Source organism: Diabrotica undecimpunctata, chromosome 11, assembly GCF_040954645.1.
Source record: "Diabrotica undecimpunctata isolate CICGRU chromosome 11, icDiaUnde3, whole genome shotgun sequence".
In the NCBI taxonomy this organism is placed as follows: domain Eukaryota; kingdom Metazoa; phylum Arthropoda; class Insecta; order Coleoptera; family Chrysomelidae; genus Diabrotica; species Diabrotica undecimpunctata.
This window is the reverse complement of record NC_092813.1, coordinates 2,837,078-2,860,153: the sequence shown is the minus strand read 5'-3', so window position 1 is coordinate 2,860,153 and position 23,076 is coordinate 2,837,078. Positions and strand designations below refer to the sequence as shown.

Below are 23,076 nucleotides of genomic sequence, written 5' to 3'. Positions count from 1 at the left end.
TACTTCCTTTTTTCTTGGAGTGAGCCAGTTCTGGTGCACCACAGCAACAGAACCTCCCTCTTTCTCATCAAACTCTATTAATACGAAAGACATATAACTATGTACATATATAAGCCTAAAATAAAACGAGGGAAAATTTCGTTTCACGTTTTGAGAAAAGCTGATTTTAGAGGTTATAATCAGAGACAAGTCATCTGTTGTCTCTGTTATAATCATTCTTCTTCGTTAGGACTAGGAGGGAAGGCTTGGAAGTACGTCATCACCGCGCGCGATTTGAAAATTAGACTCAACAAAGGCTCAACATAAATTATATTAGGTCCTATCATATTTTTAAATAAAAAAAATAGCTTCTAAGTAGTAGTAGGATTGAAATAGGTAGGCTAAATGTTTTTAAAAGCGAGATCAAAAACTTTTTGTTAATATTGGTATTATTTACGTTACTTTTACGTGAAATACACCTAATTTTTCGACGTCCATAGAACACAGTGAGGAAAATTCAAGCAATACGTATCTAACCAACACGGTTCTAAAGTTTTGTTTTCCAAAATATTCCTCAAAATTTAACTGAAGGAAGTTATTTCGCTTTCGTGATTTTTACGTGAAATAAACGTAGCTTTGCAATGTAACCGACATTTACAACTATTATAAAAAACATGTACTATATTTTGCATTAAGATTTTATATTTATTCTAAAGTCAAACATGTATAAAAGAAGCAGTAATATATAGGTGAATGATTTGGCACTGAAATACGTTTTTTTTTCGTCTTAAATCACCGAGTTATGTATTCGTTGAAATTCGCCGTAAATTTAACGTAATCATCACGTAACTGGGCTCAAGTCTGTTTGCTGGGTACATCGAAGGATACCCATTTTCAATTATCACAGATCATCAAAGTCTACGATACTTACAAACAATGGAAAACCCTACAGGTAGAATAGCTAGATGGGCAATGCTGCTGCAACAATTTGACTTCGATGTCATTTACAGAAAGGGCTCCCAGAACGTCCTGGCCGACGCGCTCTCTAAAGAACCAGTAGATCTGGTTTGCATAATAAACGTAGAAGATGTAGAACCCGACGAATGGTACAATAAAGCTTTAAATAAAATCCAGACAAATCCGCAACTATTTCCAGACTACTCTATCAAAGATGGACTTCTCTATCGACACTTCTGGGACAAATACGATTTAAAAGAGACAGTGGTATCCAACCCCTGGAAACTATGCATCCCAAACCACAAGAGACAACAACTCCTGGCAGAAAACCACGAGCAACCGACCGCAGGACATCTAGGAATAGCCAAAACAATAACCCGCCTAGCTAGAAAATACTACTGGCCAGGGATGTTTAAAGACGCCGCAAAGTTCGCCAGGAACTGCAAGAACTGTCAGAAATTTAAGCCGCAACAAAGCTTAACTCCAGGCCGCATGCAATCTACACAAATTCCGCCACATCCATGGCACACCGTTTCAACCGACATCATAGGACCCCTTTCAACATCCAGCAAAGGAAACAAATATATAATGACATTCCAGGACACCTTTTCAAAATGGGTCGAAGCCATACCGATCAGAACAGCAACGGCAAAATCAGTCTGTCAGAACTTAAAAGATAAAATCATTATGAGATTCGGATCACCCAAAGAGCTAATATCAGACAACGCAAGAACATACGATAACAGGGAAGTACGAAAGTTGCTAGACGAATTCCAGATTTCTAAAAGAAACATTCCGCCATATTCACCCCAGAATAATCCAGTAGAAAGAACAAACAGAGTAATCAAAACAATGATAGCTCAGTTTTGCGATAATAACCATAAGAAATGGGACACGAGCCTTCCAGAACTACTATTCGCATATAATACAGCTAAACACGATTCAACGGGTTTCTCCCCAGCCTTCCTGAACTTTGGACATGAACTAGAAATTCCAAGTAAAGTCGTAAAAACCCCAAACGACACACAACATACCGATCAAAACATAAAATGGCATAAACTACGAGAAACATTTGAACTAGTACGTACAAACCTGGCAAAAGCTTTTACAACTCAAAGCCATTACTACAACTTACGACGAAGAGAGTGGAAACCCACAACAAACGACAAAGTCATGAAAAGGGAATACCAACTCTCAAATGCCGCCAAAAATTTTAACGCCAAATTAGCACCGAAATTTTCAGGCCCATATACTATAACAAAAGTGTGTTCTAATGTAATATTCAAATTAAAACACGACGATAAAAACCGTACAATAACAGCTCATATCAAAGACCTAAAACCCGCATTTACCGATTTCCCTACTCCTTAATCAGTCCAAGCACTTACAGTCAACACCAAGTAGTGACAGTATATTTTAATACAGTTTACCAGTAACCTTCAAATATAATGTCAGACACGTTAGAAATATATTACAGTGACATAAAAATGGACGGCACAGTTACGCCGCCACCATACACCGTTCCAGAATTAATATCACCATTGGGGAACACACCAAAACCTAACACCCCGGGCAAAGGCTGCGAGCCCCTGATAAAGGCTATTTCCAAATTTAAAAACCTTTTCGATGAACCAACCATGGGCATCACAAAAATTCAGAAAGTCCAGTCAATTCCAGTGTCAATCCCGCTGCTTTCACTAATTCCGCCGCAGCATAAAGGAAAAAAATACAGACTGAGACTCCCGAACCGGGTGCTGAGGATAAAAACCAATAATTGAAGCCCCACGAAGGAAGACGTTTTTTTTTTTTAAGAGAGAGGAAGACGATTTTTTTTTAAGAAGACGATATTTATTTTTTTTTAGGGCGGACATTTTTTATTTCGATGTATTGTAAATTTTTTTAGGGTAACCAAGTACCTTGGCAAGGAATAAAAATAAAAAATTTTGTTCCAAAATTTTTTTTTCCAGGAAGAGGGGGTGTAACGATGAGTCCAAGCCATCACCGTTAAACCAGCGTGCGCGCAAACCAACCCATGAAGTAGGAATGTATCGACAGTAGAAAGGGCAAAACTAATTACCAAGCTCCGCTATATAAACCGCAACATTTCCTCATAGAGAGAGAATCAACAGGTGTTAACTGAAGGTTCTCTTCTTCCCTACCCTGGCTTGTGGACGTGTTGAGTTCACAAGTTGTTCCGTCCCATACCGCCGTTACCCGAAGAGCGTGTTGAGCTCTTCACTACCCGTACTCTGAAGCAGTCGTGTTGAGACTGTCGAGGAGTGTCCTATTAACCCGAATCACTTAAGGGACGTGTTGAGTTCCTTTCCTTTCTTTGTACCTATCGTCCGCTGTTATTAAATCGATACAACGTTCCCGTAAAATTTCAAATACACACTCGCTTGCCGATAAGACTAATTTCATATGACAAGGTCAAACTTAATTTGGATAAATAGGCCAGGTACTGAGAAGACTAAACCAAATTGTAAATATGTACATAAGATTTTTGTCAATTTAATTTAAGGAAGACAATAAAGTTTTATTTTTATTTTGAACTCTGTCTCTGACTGTCTAAAAACTACCCGGATAGTGACTCCCACGAGAGGACATCACACAATAAAGCAAAAATGTGAATAAAATAATTTAATTAATAGTGATTATTTAATCTAAAGTTTTAAATTATTAACCAAGAATAATTTCTACTATGATTTGAGGAGTTTCATACACTCTTGTCACGGAATAATTATCAATCCTTCGTGGATTAGAGGTAAGAATTCGACACTGCGACACAGACGTCGCAGACGATTAGAGTTCAAAACCCACATGTGGTTTTCTTTATTTTTTTTTTGATAATTTGAAATTATGCAGAGATCGTTTTGCTTTGAATCACTAAACATTTATGTCAGTCGTTACTAGTATTAGAAGTGTTTAAAGTTAAACATAAATATCTTATTGAAAAAACAGTATCGTCTACTTTCGAAAATAAAGTAAAAATTCTTCAAAATTAAAAGAACGTTTAAAGAATGTTTAAATAAGTAGAAATTCTACAAAAATAAAAAAAATATTGTAAATAAATGTATTTACAATATGTTCAAATAAGCCCTCATTAGCAGCAGAACAATAACTCAATCTATTATAAAAGTTTCGTGTAACATTAGTTAATGTTTCTGGACTAATACCTCTCATTGAATCAGAGATCTTTTCTCTTAATTCTTGGAGAGAATTAGGCCTATCGTCTTCAATTCCATATAGTTTGGATTTGATATAACCCCACATAAAAAAATCACAAGGTGCAAGATCAGGTGATCTTGCAGGCCAAAAAATATCTCCCTGGCCACTAATCAATCGATTAGAAAAAGTCGCACTGACATATTCACTGACGATGCGAGAATTATGTGCAGGACAACCATCGTGTTGAAACCATATGGAATCGAAAGTTATTGGTAAATTACGAAGGGCTGGGACAATTTGATTTTGCAGAAGTTCCAGTCAACATACCGTCTATAAAAAATGGACCAATGACATGATTCCCTATTATGCCTCCACAAACATTTACTTTTCGAGGACGCGGGGTACGAGCGACATAAAATTTGACGAGGATTTCCTCGAGACCAATACCGAGCATTCATTGAATTGTGACGGCCATGCAATGAAAACGTACCTTCATCGGTGAACAAAACGTTCTCTAAAAAATGTTCATCTTCATGTGGCATTTCCATTGCAGTTTGACAAAATTCTAAACGTCTATATTGATCCCCAGGGAATTGTTCGTTGGATTTATGAAGTTTATGGAGACAATATCCATGTCTTTTCAAAATTTTACCTACTCTAAATCTTGAAATTCCATATTGTTCTCCGAGACGAGATGTTGATTGGGTAGGGTTTTGCTCAATACTTGCACAAACCAAAGTGTCCCTTAGTTCAAAATCTGGATTTACCTCCCTTCAATGTTGTCAATTGTTTTGAAAATCATTACCTATATAGAGGAATTGATAGTAACACTGAGAATTTAGTGATGGATTTGACATTAAACAGTCTTCACCGGATTATTTTGCTTTCACAACTGAAGACTGTAAAACTGGAATTGAATTTGAATTATTTTGTATTTCTATTTCATAACATTGGAATAAGAATAAATTGTAAATAATAAGTTTTTCGAAAACTTGTTACCTAATATGTATCATATTTTCTATTATTTTTTCATTGAGTAAAACAAAAATTTTATCCTTGGTGTGAATTGAACCCCAATCATCTTGACAATAGATCACGTCTCTAACTATTACACCAATTCCACATACAATAATTGTTTTCGGACAGAACATACCTACCTTTAGTTAAGTCAAATATTTCAGTTAAGTTATTTTTATTATTAAATAAACTTAAGGATTTATAATTTAAAATCGCTACTAATTAATGTTTTTTACTATAATATATCTTAATTTATTCAATCATTTATTCTAACATCAGAAATTATTAAAATAAAGTATTTTCGAGGTCATCCGTATAATTATGACCGAAGTCAAATAGCCACGTCAAGAACTAGCTTTATCTCGTACTATCTCACAACTTAATCTGTCTTCTATCCTTTCCGCTATTTTGCCGGGTGGTAAGAAACTCCTCACTGTATATGCTTCATGCTTGGTCAAATGACCCCATGAAAATGTCCCATGGCCTTGTAGTCTATAACTATATTTTACTGTATATTTTCATTATGTACAAATTTGACCCATTGCCTCTTATTTCTAGGCAATGCCTAGTCCTTGCATCTGTCCATGTTGTTTCCCTTTTTTCGATAATATTTTCTTGGGTTCTATTTTATGTTTGTCGTGGTCTACCTTTCTTCCTTGCTCTTTGTGTTTTTGTCTGCCAAATTTCTTTCACCGGTTTTGTATTCTCCATTCTCTGAAGATGATCCCACCAACTGAGTTGCCTTCTTTTTATATATTCTTGTAATTTAAGACCTATTTATGAATTTATTTCTCATGTCATAGTATAGGTTCATCGTTTTCTAAATTCTATTATTAATATCTGTTTCCTGTTTTCCATTGTCTTTTAATTCTACTCCTTAGTATTAAAAGTTTCGTGCTTGTTCTCTATTTACTTCTTCTATTTTGATATTTATCCTTTCTTCTTCTTCATTTTCTCCTCTCAATATAACTCTTGTTTTATTTTTATTAATTGGCATTCTATATTTTTTTAGTACTTCATTCCATATTTCTATATTTCTTTGTAGTTGTTTATCATTTTCGGCTAATATGACAACTTCGTCAGCGAATGTTCCCTTTGGTATATTCTACTCTTCTTAAATTTTTATAACTCACTTGAATTTTTTTCACTTTTACGTTACATGCCATAATTATCTCATCAATGTATATTATAAATAGCGTTGGACTTCATCCTTGTTCTTGTGTCAGACTCTGGTTTGTAGTAAATGGTTTTGATGTTCTGTTTTGACTTATGAGATAGTTGATATTGCTATCGTAGTTATTCTTAATTACCCTTATCATTTTGTTATTAATACCTCTCTCTTCTAACATGTCCCATAATTGTTGTCTTGGTATCATGTCAAAAGCCTTTTTAAGGTCTATATACGATACATTCATCTTTTTTATGTTGCTGATATTTTTATAATATTTGCTTGATGGTAAATATATGATCATGGGTGCTTCTGCCTTTTCTGACTCCGCTTTGTGATTCATCAAGTGTGCTGTCAAGTTTTTCGGTTATTCTTGTGTTAAATATTTTTTCCTATATTTTTATTGGCAGTACTTAAGAGTTTTTTTTTCTCTGTAATGTTACAATACGTTCTATCCCCTTTTTTGATAAATCGGTAATCTCTGAACCTTCTGCCAGTTAATTTGTATCTGTTCTTCTCTCCATTATGGTATTAAATATCTTTTGGATTCATCTTTAGTGTCTTTAGTGTCTTTAGTATCTTCAGTATCTTCAGTATCTTTAGTAACTCATCAAAATCATTTCACTAGTTAGTCTATGATACCCCGGTGCCTTCTCATTTTTCATTTCTGAGATAGCGTTTCGCAGCTCCTTTATGGTTATTGGATCTACAGTATTATCTGCTATTCTTTAATTCAACAGAATATTTAATTTTTGATAGAAGTGTGTTTGTAGCATCTATTAGAAATATTCTCTATATCTGTTTATTATTATATTTTGGTTTGTGAGAAGTTCGCCAGTTTTGTACTTTATTTTTTTCTGTCTTGAATTTGTCCTTTTGTCATTGATTTAAATACTCTATAGAACAATTTCTGTTTATTTTTACTGTTTATTTCCATCTTTTGTCCAAATATCTCCACTTGTGGTTTCTTGTTTTTGTAACAAATTCGTATACTAATCTTCTATATTTTTTTAATAGCTTTCTCTGCCAATTCGTCCGAGAGTTGACCCCTAAAAATAATAGAAACAAGCTGAATTTTGCACAGAATATTAAATTTGGGACCCCAAAGAATATGCAAAAACGTTTACCACTTTGACCTCCGGGCTTCCCCCTAAAACTCCCTTCGCAGGGGGGTAAAAACAAAAAAAAAAGAATCGATTTACCAAGAATCTGTACACCGTAGAAAAAAATGTTTCGAATAAAATATGTAGCTGGGATAATTTTAAACAAAAATATTGATAAGCATTTTTTGTAGAATGAACCGTTCTCTAAGAAACAACACTTGAAGCGACCGTCGATTTTGCATGTCAGTTACGCGCCAGAAATCAATGTTCAATAAAATTTGTATCAGCTCAACGGTAAACATTCGATATCTGTTGTTCCAAATGTCCTATCAACAAAACTCAAGACGCATTTTAAAGACTAGGATTTTTGGCATTTTTTACGATTCTCGTAAGATCAATAAAATTGATCACTTTCATTGACCAGTTGTAGTAAAATTTCCATTTTTAGAGATTAATCTTTAGAACTTATGACATAAAATTTCAATTTTGAGTTGTGGTAATTGAAATGAAATATGAATAAAAACCGCAGAATTTAATGTTTTACATTACAAACAATCATACGTCACGGGAAATGCAATTAAGAAGACGGTTTTGGGTGTAGTTGATTACAGAAGTTTTGTTCTTTTGAATAACGTACTATAATTATAGTACGTATTATAGTGTAATTTGAAAAAAAAGTTTTAAATGTTTTAGATCGCTTGTTGTGTAAAAGTTCCAGCGTTTTTTAAGCTTATTTCGAATGCTTCACATTTGTTGCCTAAACTTAAAACTAAAATTTCATGCTATAGGTTTTAAAGGCTGTAGTAATCGAAAATTTATAGTGACCAGTCAATAAAAGGAATCGATTGTATTGATCTCGTGAGAATCAGAAAAAATGGAAAAATCGCGCCACGTTTATTTATTTAACACCTGTATAAAATCGAGTTTATTTGCGTCAAACTACAAAAACTTCAAACACAAGCTGAACTCTTTACCTTTAAAGTAATATAGGTCGCTTGAATCAAAATATATCGAATTTTTACCGTCGAGCTGAAATAAATTTTAATGAACATTGATTAATCAAGTAATCGAGCGCGTAACTGACATGCAAAATCGATGGTCGTTTCAAGCATTGTTTCTAAAAGAACGGTTCATTCTACACAAAAAATGCTTATAAAAATTTTTATTGGAAATTATCTCAGCTACCCTTTTTATTTGAAACATATTTTTCTACAGTGTACAGATTCTTGATAAATTGATTTTTTTGCGTTTTTACTCCCCTGCGAGGGCGGTTTTAGGGGAAGTTTGAGCGTGAAAGTGGTAACTGTTTTTGCATCTTTTTTAATGTCCCAAAATTAATATACTCGGCAAAATTTGGCTTGTCAGTATGATTTTTAGAGGTTCAGTGGCATTTTGTCTTTGACGACTGGAGTAATCTGAGCATGTTTCATTTTGTAAATTTATTTCCAAGCATTTTTCTTTCTGTCAATTTGTTGTTTCACGTCTTCATTTCACTACGCAGCTTGCTTTCTTTTATTGCTCTTCTTACTTGTTGCACGTACTTATGTCGCTGTATTTATTAAAACCTCTTTGAAGTAGTTCCATAGTTGTTCTACGTTTCGACACTTTTCTTTAGTAAGTACTCCTAGCTTTTGATTTATGGCCATCTGGTACTTCTCAGTATTTTTTTTTTTCATATTTTCATAGTTTCATATTCTTGTTTCTTTTCTTGCACTGTATTATTGTTATTATTATCTGACTCATTTTGTTTTATTTTCAATAACACTAAATACAATAGTGGTGACTTTCTATTTCTAGACCCCTTCTAACTTGTGTGTCTATTACTTTTCTTATGTTATTTTTTTTTACTAGCATGTATTCCATTTTTAATTTCTCTTATCTACGTTTAACTTCTCTTGTGTACTTGTGGATATTTTTGTCTTCAAAAAATATATTAGTTATTACTAAATTGTGAATCATACAGAAGTTTAGCATTATTATGCCACTTTCATTTCGTGCTGTTTCTTCATATTTTCCTAATGCCTCTTTATATTCCTGGTTATTTACGTCTATTTTGCTATTTAAGTCGCCTACTAAATATATATATTCTCTTTTTCTTGTTATGTTACCAACGCTAATTCTTCCCTGAATTTATCCTTATTATAACTTGAGTCGTCATCGTTTGGGCTAAATACATTTATTATCGTTTTTAAATTTTGGCTTTTTTCTTTCATCTCAACTAATAGTGTTCTTTATGATCAGGTTTCCCTGGTCTAGGTGTGCACTATTCATCCCACCCCTGCCGCTGCTCTCTTGTTTTTTTTATTTCACTATATATAAATACATGATCATTTTCATGTGTCACCACTATCTGATACATCTTATGATACAGATCAACTATCTCGAATCTAAGTTGCCAGAGAAGTGACAATTAAGTAAGATAGTATCACTCAGTGGATGTTAATATATTTAACTAGTAACAAAATTATTAAAGCACCCTTTTAATTCAACGAAATCCTTAAATCTCATTTTAGGCGAGACTGATTTCTTTATTATTGAAATATATATCGCCATTATTTAATAGTCTAATTGCATTGTTTAAATAGGACTAGTTAGACAATCCTTATGGAACAAACGTTTGACTTTTAGTCTGCCGTTATGTGGCGGCCTCTAGTCATAAATTTAAAAAACTATTAACAGAAACTTAATTCTTTGCAGGATTCTATTCGAGTATATTTTTACCTGTCTCATAATTAATGCAAACCTGTACACGGATGCCAGATTCTGAAGAAAATATAAGACTTTAATAAAATGCTTATTGTTATTATCGTTGTATGCGTCTAGTGAAAGATAACTTGACTATTTCGAGCAAATATTTCAAATTGTTTTTATACTTTGAGACTTGCTAAATCTAAATCGGTTAGTAATCTATTTAAATGAAGGAGGTAAATGCTGCCTTTTTTTAAATTTTTATTAGTTTACCAGATATTTAATTTGGTTATATGATTTGCTAGAAAAGGATAAAATATTTAATTGAAATAGACTCGATTGCTATCGTCTTAGAACACTAATGCGGAGATTTATTTTTTAGTAAAAAAAGTAGTTAAAAAAAAGTTAGTAAAAAAAAAATCTTTTTAAACAATGGTTTTATGTATGTCGTGAGAAAATTAAATTTTCAATCTTTTAATCTTTAAAATGACGTTTGAAAATATAGTAAATTTATGGGTATGGTTTTTTGATAATGCTTTTGAAACAAATAAACACATCGATATGCCACAACAAGAGGCAACACATATTTAGGGAAAAATTAATCTATGTGTTGGAATGAAAGGAATAATAATTAACAACACTTTAATAAATAGTATCCTTTATTTTATTTATTTATGTATTTTATAATATAAACACCATTTTTGTATTTCTGTTTACATAAATGAGAATGTTTTTTTCAATCAACTCGCTCGATTTGAGCTGTTTATTAATGAAACAATTTTAAATGACAAAGTGATAGATATTGCAAAAATTAAATTCGCATTATTTTAATAGTTATATACCACTTATCAAAATTCTAATATCTACACATAGACAATATTAACGAAATAATAATTCAAGGTAAAAAATCAAAACAAAATTGTTTACATTAATAATTATTGAAATTGATTGTAACATTGTTTTCATGAACTAAAATAAGCAATGTATGTAGTGCGAAAAACTATTGGCACTGGTTGAGGTTATTTTGCTATCGAATACGTATGAAAAACGCGTGGTGTCGTTAACAAACCTTCCTCTTCTACCTCACTATATTTTTTTGGTTTGCATTTAGATATTTTTGGACAAAATGCTTACTGCATAGAAATTTTTTTTTTAAATCGGGTAGCTCCAGACTTTCCAATGAAGCATTACCTACAACAATATTATTATTAACACAACTGAAAAAAAAGCAACTTTCTGCACAATAAAGTAAAAAAACAATTTAAGTTCTGTATTCAAAATATAAATAACTTGGCAGTTATGCCAATATATGTTTATATATATATATATATATATATATATATATATATATATATATATATATATATATATATTATATATATATTATATATATATATATATATATATATATATATATATATTATATATATATATATAATATATATATATATATATATATATATATATATATATATATATATATATATATATATATATATGTATGTATAAGAGTAAGAAAAAAGATATTTTTTAGATAGGAAAGTAGCTATGTCATGGATGATGTTATCAGTGATTGTATCAACAATTGCACTTTTTTCATTCCTTTTTTTAAAGATATGTAGATGATTTAGTTTTGGCACTTTCTAAACACAAAATTATTGAAATAGTCAACATTTTCAAGTATCATAATCAACATATACAATTTACAGTTGAAAAAGAGGTAGACAATTCTTTAGTTCCTTAGAGTAGGTTTCAAGTCCAGTGCTTTATACAGGTTGGTGAATTGTTTGCGGTTGGTAAGTTTGGTATGGTTGATTTGTAGTCTTGTAATAGTCGATGCTTCTCTTCTAGTTATGAAGTCTAGGGAGAGATGACCAATAAAAGATTGAAGTTTATGAAAAGTTGTTTTGCTCTTTTGTTCTAAGTTTTGTCAAGTATGCTCTACTGACTTTTTAAAATCGAATTTCGAGATTCGTTAGCTAGTTGAATTGGAGTGACTTCAGTCACCCCATGGTTGGTAGCTTCTTTGGCAAAATGATCTGCTGTTTTATTACCAGTTTTTCCGGTGTGAGAAGGCAGCCATATGAGAGAGACTGTTGCATCGTAAGCAGAGAGATTTTGGTATTATGTCATGAATGTTTTGAACTAATAGGTGCTCAGTGAAAATTGTATTGACTAAATGGATATATGAGCGTTAATCTGAATAATTGACAATATGTCCGTCTTGATGTGAGATGCATTTAAAAGCCAACACAATACTATATAGTTCACCTGTGCAAACGTTGCATATTAAGGGTAACTAAGATGATCTTACAAGTTCATGTTTAGTGGCTCCTGCACATCCAATACCAGTGGTAGTTTTAGAAGCATCTGTATAGAGAATTAAATTCTAAAAATGCTTTCTTTATAAAGGAGATCACTAAAATGGAGATGGGCAGGACACATAGCCAGAATGACAGATGGGCGATGGACAAAGAGGTTATTGGAATGGAGGCCAAGGGAAGACAAGAGAAGCGTCGGTCGACCACCTACAAGATGGACTGACGATTTAAGAAGACTCAATAAAAACTGGATGAGAGCGGCGCAAGATAGACGGGGTTGGAAACATGAGGAAGAGGCCTATGTTCAGCAGTGGACTCTTGAGGCTGGATGATGATGATTTCTTTATAAGAAGGTTAGAAGATTCAAGTTTGTTAAAAATTGTGAGTCAGGTATATATTGAAGGGAGATCTTTAGCCCAGAGGGGAAGTAAAGGTAGAGGAAATGAACTAGTCAGAAAAAGGTCAATATTTTTAAGTAGTGGACAAATTAATTGAGGTAGAGGTTTTATGATAAGGTGTTGGTTATTGTTAGTGGAAGAAGACGGCATTGTGGCAATTAGGGAATGAACGGGATTAAATGGATTTGCGGATGTTGATGCAGCATACGAAAGTAGAAGTGATTATCGTCTTGGGTAGGAGAAAGTTCATTAGATTCACGGTATACACTCTCAATAGGACTGAAGCGAAAAGCGCTCAGACCTAGAAGTAGTTTTATTGACACTCCATTGAAGATGACTGAGGGTTTTAAAAATGTTCAACCTTTTAAAACAATTGATTTTAAGTTCAGAGATTTGATTTTTTCAATTTAATCTGGAGTCAAACATAAAACCGAGAATTTTACAATAATTAACAACAGAAAGTAGAGAATTGTTAAATAAAATTTGGGGTAAGGGAGTGGAAATCCCTATGGAAAATTTTATTAACTTGGCTTTGTATAAGTTTATATGAGGTTGGGACAGATTTAACATGGCAGTAAATGATTAGGTCATCAGCGTATTGAACATATTTGATGGGGGGCAAATTTCGTTAATGGCAAGAATGAATAAAGTTAAACTTAATGCAGATTCTAAAGGGACACCCTAATTTTGAGGAAGAGATTAAAAAGTTTACCCTTGGCAAGGACTTTAAAGATTCTTTCAATTTTTTTACAAATGAGAAAATATTACCATTTAAATTATAGTGGGAGATTTTGTCAATGATTGCTTTTCTGGAGATTGAATAAAATGCCCCTTCAACGTTAAGTACAGTTGCTACGACAACTTGTTAATAATTATAGATTGCTTAAGAAATGTGTGTTTGAAAAATAAAAAAGTTATCAATAGTAGACCGATTACGTCGGAAGCCGGATTGAGCGTCGGGAATAATATTATACTGTTTAACGAACCAAGTGAGTATTTCATTGATTATTGTTTCAAGAAGTTTGCAGGTAATACAAGTAAGAGAAATCAGACGAAAGATATTGGAGTTATAGATGGTTGGTCAGGTTTTTTAATTGGAATGATTATAGAATTGCGCCAAACATCTGGGAATTTTTGTGTGTTCTAGATAAGGTTATAAAAATTTCGAGAAGTTTGGAGAGAGATGTATTAGAGATATTTTTTAAAAATAAATAAAAGAAATCATCGGGATCATCAGCAGATTTTGTACATGAAAACAAGGTAAATTTTAGTTTATTTACGGTAAACAAGGCGTTCATAAACGTGACATCGTGTGGAGATGACGAGATGGTGGAGAAAGATTGAGCGCTTAAAGAACTGGGAGTAAAAGCCATTATTACTTTTATTGAATCTGTCTTCAACCCCATTAGCGAGTGTGTCGGAAATGAATTGACTGTCAGAGATAACTGTGTTGTTGAAGATGATAGGAGAAATAGTTAGGATATAGGAATGAAGGATGACTAAATTCATAGGATGAAGGTTAGTTTTATTGCCTTGGATTTGTGAAACAGTTTTTTTTTATAAATGAAAGTGGAGTTATCATATCCACAGGTAACTTTAACATCCTAATATATAAGACTAAATAATCTAAACTAAATTGTAACATATAACTTTTAACGGGTTTTTACCCAGATATTTAGTGGCTCAAATAATGTACACCTGATGATGGAATATGGATTCCGAAAACGATTTGTCTTCATGACATAACCCGTTTGTGTTCGTTTGTTTTTTGTAATGATCTTTCTTTTATCTTAGTATAGATTAGGGAAAGATCTTTCATTAACGATTGTCAGCGGTATGTCAGTGGTAAATTTACTGGCTTCATTTAGAGGGTCGTTGGTGCCTAAAGAATTTTCGATAAATTTTTCAAGATCATTCTAGAAAACCCTAATTTTTGTGTTTTTATAGGATTTGAGTGCAGCTTTTAGTTCGAAATAGTTTATACGAGAGTTCGGATAATTGGTATCTTGTGAAACTGAGGATGAATAATGAAAGGGCGAAGGAAGAAAAGAGTATATATGGTTAGGTCCAGATTTGTTGCAAAACTTTTATTTTAAATTTTCTGCCAGAATCTTGGCTGTCTCTTAATTGGTAAGGATAACCTTTCGATTAAAATAGAGATTGGATATTTTAAGGTTATTTTTTATTAACAATTTTTTTTCCACACTAGACTTTTGCTAGTATTTGAAGTACATAAAGTTTTCTTACTTAATTAAATATCGTGTCTAAATTTGGCAAAAGATGAAGTAAAAATATACAAAGAGCAGAAAAAATGAATAAATACGAGAGAAAGAGAGAAATTCTATTTATCATGTATGCTGTGATTAGATTTGACGTCAGAAGATTTATCAGAGGATGCACTTATATATACTCTTGTAAGTCGGAGGTAGGCTGTTCTTTTAACTTTTTTAAGATTCTAATGATACGATTTTTTAGTGATCTTTTCCTTGTACCTATGTAGAGCTGCAATAAGTCCTTTTGAATACCATCTATGTTGGAGGATTTTTAAGCTTCTTGTAGTGGGGTGATACATACAAAAGAGATCTCAAGAAGTGTAATAAGTTGCGTGGAATTGAGTGTAAAATTAGTCGGATTATCTTTGTAAATCATTTCTATAGCGGAAATATAATAAGGTTTCATCGAGTAATCCAATCAAAGATTAGATTTGGACATTTTTTGGCTGGTTTGGGTGGCATCGAAAATGCCGAAGGAGGAAAAGAACTTAATAGAGCAAGAATACCGGATGAAGATAGAATGGTAGGAGTATCAGGAGGACTGTCATTGAAGTGTCCCCTTTTTTGTCCTACTGCCAACATGGGCATTGAATTAGTACGACGAGGGATGGATAAATCCATAATGGCAGCCAGGATGGGTATATAGTTAACGGAGATGGACTCAATTTCCTAAGATAGAAATTCTTTTGATAAAGTTAAGGATTTAGGATTAAGGACTCCTTAGAGTCAGCTAAAATTGAAGAAGAGGGAGGAGCATTAGCTGCAATGAGTGTGTGATCTGGTCAACTGGAGACTTTGCAATCAGACCCCACGGTACGACCCGTAAGCTTACAAAGAAAACACTATAGTCTTTCAGAGAATAAAAATATTTTAAAGGATGTATTTTCATGGTTAATTAACAGAGAAGATTGCACTTCGAAGTTCACCTTGTCAGGAATTACAAATGTTACCCTAGAAAAACTCCTGATATATGCCTATTGATCATCTGATGTTCCGTATTTTTTAGGGACAGCTCGATTAGTGAATGCGGGATGGAAGGAGATACATTTGAAATAAGGATTCTTTTGGTCGCAGAAAGAAGCCTGCAGATAAAGATGACGGTGGAATTAATTATGACGTTCGGTGTATTAGTTGATCAACGATGTCGGTAGAAGTGAGGAAAACGCAGATTCGATTATTCAAAATGCGAGATGTAAAAGTAATATTTTTTGGATAAACTATTTCACCAATTTCTTTAATATATTTAAATAAAACAGTATTTAAAATGGAGTGCATGACAATAACTTGTTCCCTTTTAGAAAACGAACGGGGAAGGTCTAGAGACTGCGGCAACGACATATGATTTTGGGTTGGAATTGAAGTTGTTTTGTGTAAATGTAAATATTTAATTGCTGTTCATGATTTGTAGTCCTGGTTACCCAGACCGTAACACAATACCTAAATGTGAGTACCTAATAGACCCTCTCCCAAACTGGAAAGAAAGAAAAAAGGATCTCACCTATTTCTTGGGATTTTCACTGGTTTTCTTTAATTACACCAATATAGCCGCAATTACATTCGACTATTGAAATATAAAACCAAATTTGATACTCATTTTCTTATCACATTGTGATTAAAGAACTTCGCTTCGTATTGTTAACTCGTCGATGAATTACTTTATCTGTTTAACCCTGTTTAAATCTTTAAAATCCGTGAGGAACTTTAAAAAGGGTGTTTAACCTTTGACAGTTATTTGACGTTTTTTGAATCGATTATTTGAAGCTTTATTTGTAAACTTCAACATTTTATTAAAAAAACAGTTTGAAAAAGTGCTTTTTAGCTTCTACTACTTTTGATATTTTTCGTATCATACGGCTGTACGTAGGCTCAATTAAAAGCTGGTGTAAAAGCACAATTTAAAAAAAACAGAAATTTCCATAACCAATAACAAGAAACAAGCTGAGATATTGCAGCGGATAGATCTCCCTTGCATTTTTCTGTGGCGATATTTTACGAGTACCATTATTTTAATGTTTCAAAACTAATTTACTTCTTCACTGTGTATGCCATTTATAAATCGAATTATACAATAGGGAACTTGCATAAAATTTTAAATTCGAAAAAAATGCCTTAAATCATAACAAAACATAATTTAAAATATATATCAAACAAAAAAAAGTTGTTTTTGTCTTTAGTTTGGCCCCTAAAAACGATTAAAATCGAGAGAAAATTCAAATTATAACAGCCAGTCCAAAACGCGTCCTCATTGGTGGTGACGTCATATAGTCAGAATGTTCAAAAATTGGCACTATTAATAATTCATTACGTTTGACATTCGTTTACTTGTTATAGTAATTTTATGGTGTATTTCAGTTTTATAAATCCTTAGATAGTTGCTGTGAACTATATATTTAATAATATTTGAGTGTTTTTGTTCAGATATTATTTTTAAAATGACCGAAGAGGGTTTTTCCAAAGGCCAGTCTGATAACTTGCCCATTGTAAATATGTTTATGGTAGCCACATATTTTCAAAACGGTGAAAATTTTTCCCTGGGAGAAGTTCGGGGAGTTAAAGCAGATAAGTAAGTACATATACTCCTATAACATTAATTTTATTGTGATTATTATTCTCATAATAAGTATTTAATGATAAAACTTAGTACTTTATATTAAGTAGTGTCAATATTATATGTTTACGCTATTGTACTGAAATTTAATCAAATTAACTTATTCATCGTTTGCATTTAGATCTGGCAGAGAATCATATGGAGATGCAGCTGTAGGATGGGTTCAAGTAAAAAGAAATAACATGATCTGTACTGTAAGGGCAAAAATAACACCTGAACATAATGTTAAGAAAAAACAGTATGCTGTAAGTTGTGAAATTAATGAAGAAACCGAGGAAGTACTTGATCTAAAGTGTTATGATTGTGCTGCTTCATTAGGTAAGTAGTTATTTTTATAAACAGATACGTATTTTTAATATTTTGAATTAAGAGCATTCTTGAAACATAAAAAATTCTGATCTAAGACAAACATCAGCTGAGCTAAATTTTATACTACATTTTGCAGTAAATATGAAGGAATAAACACTTTCATGGAAATTTATTTTAGCCCATTTTAATTCTGATAGGTAGTATCTAAATATACAGCCTTTATAATAATTTTGTTCTTGGTTTTTAAAATACAATAATCTTGAAATAACATTTTAGTTAAAATATATATATATATATATATATATATATATATATATATATATATATATATATATATTTTACTTACATTCGATAGTAGTTTTGCTTCTCTAAAAATATATGGACAATTTCTAAATTTCAAAACGTATGTTATAGGTGGGTGCAAGCATCAAATAGCTTTTCTGATGTGGTTGCACAGAAGAAGTGAAGAACCGTCAAAAACAGAAGTGACTTGCTATTGGGCCAAAAGTAAACTATCAAAAGTTGGTACAAGTATAAAATATTTAACACTTAAAGACTTTGGGGCCCCAGAGGAGTTAAGCTCAGATGAAGATAGTAACCAATTCCTTCAAGAAGTAATAGACATGGGCATTAAAAACCAGTCTGAGAGCCAGTTATTGCAACATTTTAAAGATGATAATATAAAAGAAATAGGGATATTCCAGCTGCGGTTAAAATTTATTTCTACAGAACAGACCACATATAGTGAGTTTGTTGAATTTTGTTCAAATAATATGAGTGAGCACATATGCTCAGAAGCTGCCATCAAAACTAGCACACAGTCCGATAGCAGTTTATGGTTCGAGTTACGATATGGCAGAATAACGGCATCAAAACTTTATGATGCAGCTCACTGTAAAAAATGCGATGGGGCATTTGTTGAACAAATACTTGGGGTCTCAAAATTTAAAGCAACTTCTGCAATGAATAGGGGTAAACAGTTGGAAGAAAGTATGATAAAATGTGTGCAAAAAGTATTTCAAATAAAATTAAACCGTATTGGCTTACAGTTAAACCCCAAATTTCCAATTTTTGGCGCTTCACCTGATGTCATATGTGAGGAATATATTGTGGAAATAAAATGTCCTCAGACTAATAAAACTGTAGCTAATTATTTAACAAAGGACAATAAAATAACTGCTAAATATAATGCACAAGTTCAACTTCAAATGTTTATGTTTGCTAAAAAAAAGTGTTTATTTTGTGTTGCTGATCCAGAATTTGAAAATAATTCTAATTTCAATTATACATGGGTGGACTATGATGAAAATCATTTGGAGAGTTTGATGACAGCTGCTGAAAGTTTTTGGACGCATAATATTTTTCCCCGTTTATTAAAATCTGTAGATAAAAAATAAGAAGCAGAGGCTGACCGCAAATTAGGTGGTTAGATGGAGTTGAGACCGATTTAGGGATATTAGAGATCAGAAGATGGCAACACGTCACCAGAAACCGAACATAACGGCAATGACTCTTAGAGCAAGCAATCCACAGAGGATCGTCGAGCCAAAGATGATGGGGAGATAGAAAATAAAATTATTATTTCTATCCTTGGGTAACAGTTTGTCCATCAGGCAGTTATAGCTGTAATATTTGAATTTAATTAACAACCATATCAGCAATTCAGAGAAAAATCACAAATTAACAGTTGGTCGTTGTGTCACTTCTTTACTTTTTCCATCAGTATTTCTTTGTACACTTTTTTCTGAATAATCTTATTCGCTACATTTACCAACATCTGTAAGGTAACTTTGCCGTACTGACTAGGAGACAGAAACACATGTCTACAGCTGCATTTGTTTTATAGGCTGAATCCAATATTTGTTCAATGTATTTATTGTTATATACTATTTTTTGTTGATTATACTGTACACTTTATATAATAAAAATAATTATAAGGCTTGATGATGTATTGTAATCTTTAATGTATGAGTATTAGGGAAAACATATTACAGGTTCAGTTTGAAAAATCTTTATTAAAGGTTTTGTTGAATTATCTACATTATTTCTAAAACATAAGTTAACATCACTGTAAATTATAACAAAACAGCAATAAAAGAGTGTGACACTTGACTGAAGTGAATACTTCTTATAGCGTGTTATTACTATAATGTAGGTTAATGAAATTTTATATCCGCTTATTATTGATTTTTTAATGTGTTATAATAACAATACACATTTAAGTTCTTTATAATTTAAAAAATCTTAAGTTCTTTAAAATCTAAAAAAGTTTATATAATTTTATTATATAAGTATATCTTGTACAAATACTTTAAAATCAAAATTAGCCAAATCTTTCAAGTCGTTCAAGAGTTGTTAGAAAATATATATGTATTATGTAAAATTATAAGTATACATGTATGTATATTATGTATATTACAGTATACTGCAAGATTAACAAGTCTTGATTTTTCGAGTCACGCTAAATAGAATTTTAGACCCATGCAAAACATCATACAGAGCGATAAAAAATATTCACTTCAAAATGTTTAAACTGTAAACGGTTTTGATTTCTATATTAATATTTATTACAAAATACAATATTAGTTTTTTCGAAAATATACAGTACCTAATACATGTAACTACAAAGCTTAATATAGGATATACTAATAAAATATGACATGTTGCATACAAAGAAATAAAGTCAAAAATACATGAAGTTTAAGTTTAATAAACTGTTTTTAAATTTTTTTTTAAATATTTCTTGCTATTTTTAAAGACATGTTATCCTGAAATTAGACTGACCTACAAATTAACTAAGCAGTTAATATGAAGTCACAATATTTGTCCTCATATAGGTACTTATGAGGACTTATATTGAACTCAAGTAGAAAATAAATTGTTTGTTATTTATTATGTAACTTTTGTACACATTTTAAATAGTAATGCATTGTATATAAAGGACTGTATAAAGTATAAACTGCATTGTATATAAAGGAAAAAATATAGGTTTATTATATGTATAGGTTTATCTACATTATAACATAAATCAAAATCAGTGTAAATCATTACAAACAATAAAAAATGTAAGTCAAATATTTAAACTCTAAGCTATTTTAATTTCTATACCCATTTTTATTGGAAAATATAATTTAAGTAGTTAGTTTTCTAAAATTTACAGTGACTAAGTACAAAACTGAATATATAAACTAATAAAATATGACATACTGGGAACAAACAGTACCTAGTTTCCTAGATGAAAGTAAAACATACACAATGAAGTTTTTAAAGCATTACTTTCCTAAAATTAGACCAGACTGCAAATTTACTAGCCCACAAGCTATTTTTATTAGATGATCCATATAAGGTATCAACTTATTGTCAACACATGCATGGGGAGCCAAGAATGCAAATTCTCTTAATCTGCGTATGACTCTTTCAACATGAATCCTTAAACTGGCAATGCGCTTGGTTTCTATCACTTCAATTGGACTTAATTTTGTGTTTGAAGAGACACTTGGTGGTCTAATTAATTTGCACCCTTTAGCAACCAATAAATGTTCTATATGTTTAAAACCCCTATCTGCCATGATCGACACCTTGGGAGGAAGCATACACAAAAACCCACTGTTCTCTATAATAACTGCATCAGATGTTCGACCACCAAAAGCATTAGAAATGAAATTAATAATGCCATCAGGAGTACAAGATATTAAATATTTTAGTGTATTACACTTCTTATACTCTGACCAAGTTAAAGATTGTTTAATAGAATCTGAAGGTTTTTCTATTTCAATCTCTAAACAATCAATAATACATAATACATCACTGTATCGAGCTCGAAAAGCTATTGGTAAATTTGATTTTATGCTGTTAATGTTGGGTGTCAGTATAAGCTTTCTTACATATTTACTAATGATTGGTAATGATTTTGAAAAAATTCTTGATGCATAACTCTCACTTATACCAAAATCATCCCCTAGTAGTGTAAATGAATGCCCTGTTCTAATTTTTTTTAAAGTTAAAAAAATATTCCAATTTGGTAACTTACAATAGTTTTGTAATAACTGAAAAGTATAATATGCATATTCAGGTAATCCTAGATATATCCTGGGTCTCTTTTCCATCTTCATTAGGGTACACTTTAATGTCAAGTTTTTAAATTGATTTTCAATATCCTGCACTTCCTCATCATATGATTGATGATCACTTACACAACCAGCACTATAACTACTATAAACAGATTCTTCACTTTCAGACTCAGTTTTAGAGGTATAACATCCAGATTCGTTTTGTGGACAAAAGGTTGGTACATTGAGTTTCAGTGGTGATGTCCCAATATCTCTACTAAAAACTGTGTTTAATGATAAAGTACTAACATAATCACCACAATCTAACTTGCAGTGTACACTTTTACTCCTGAATTTTATGTGAGTCTGAGTTGAAATATCACTTTTTTGATTGGTTTCAATGACACTATTAATTTTTAGAGTGTCTATATCATTTTGCAGAATACTCCCAAACATTCTGAAGACTGTGAAGAAGTTGAAGCAACTGCATCCTCAATTAATTGATGTTTAACCCCCTTAAGTGCTGTTATTCTAGGATAATGAGAATGTGTCCTTTTCCTATCTGGTTGACAATTAAATATGTGAGGGACAACATTTAATTTCATCCTCTTTTGGCCACCCATAAGTTTGAATTTAATATAGTTTTCCATATCATTTTCCAACTGAAACAGAATATTATATATTAAATTATTATTTTTATCTTTTATATATATATATATATATATATATATATATATATATATATATATATATATATATATATATATATATATATATATATATATATATATATATATATATATATTGTAGGTAGATAACATGAAAGAGTTCCAATAGTTCATGTGATTTTCGAATACCTATTTTTATACATTAGGTATTTATTTTAGGTTATGAACATAAAACTTTATTATTATGATTACCTTATTTTAATTTTACAGTAAAAACAGTTCTAGAAAAGAACTGTCTAGGTAAATATCATTCAATATGTAATGTACATCTACCAAATATAGGTAGGTACCAAGAGTTCGGACGATTTAT

At 31.6% G+C, this 23,076-nt stretch overlaps 2 protein-coding genes across 2 annotated transcripts; one reads left to right on the top strand and one right to left on the bottom strand.

Moving 5' to 3' along the window:
• Positions 1-17,395: 17,395 nt before the first annotated feature.
• LOC140452899 (uncharacterized) lies at positions 17,396-19,386 on the top strand. The gene is made up of 3 exons (XM_072547233.1): positions 17,396-17,635; positions 17,802-17,998; positions 18,404-19,386. The coding sequence occupies exons 1-3, from the start codon at positions 17,505-17,507 to the stop codon at positions 19,384-19,386; spliced, it is 1,311 nt and encodes a 436-aa protein (XP_072403334.1). The 5' UTR covers positions 17,396-17,504.
• A 1,875-nt stretch (positions 19,387-21,261) lies between these two features.
• LOC140452961 (uncharacterized) lies at positions 21,262-22,494 on the bottom strand. The gene has a single exon (XM_072547281.1). The coding sequence runs from the start codon at positions 22,492-22,494 to the stop codon at positions 21,262-21,264; it is 1,233 nt and encodes a 410-aa protein (XP_072403382.1).
• Between the last annotated feature and the right edge of the window lie 582 nt (positions 22,495-23,076).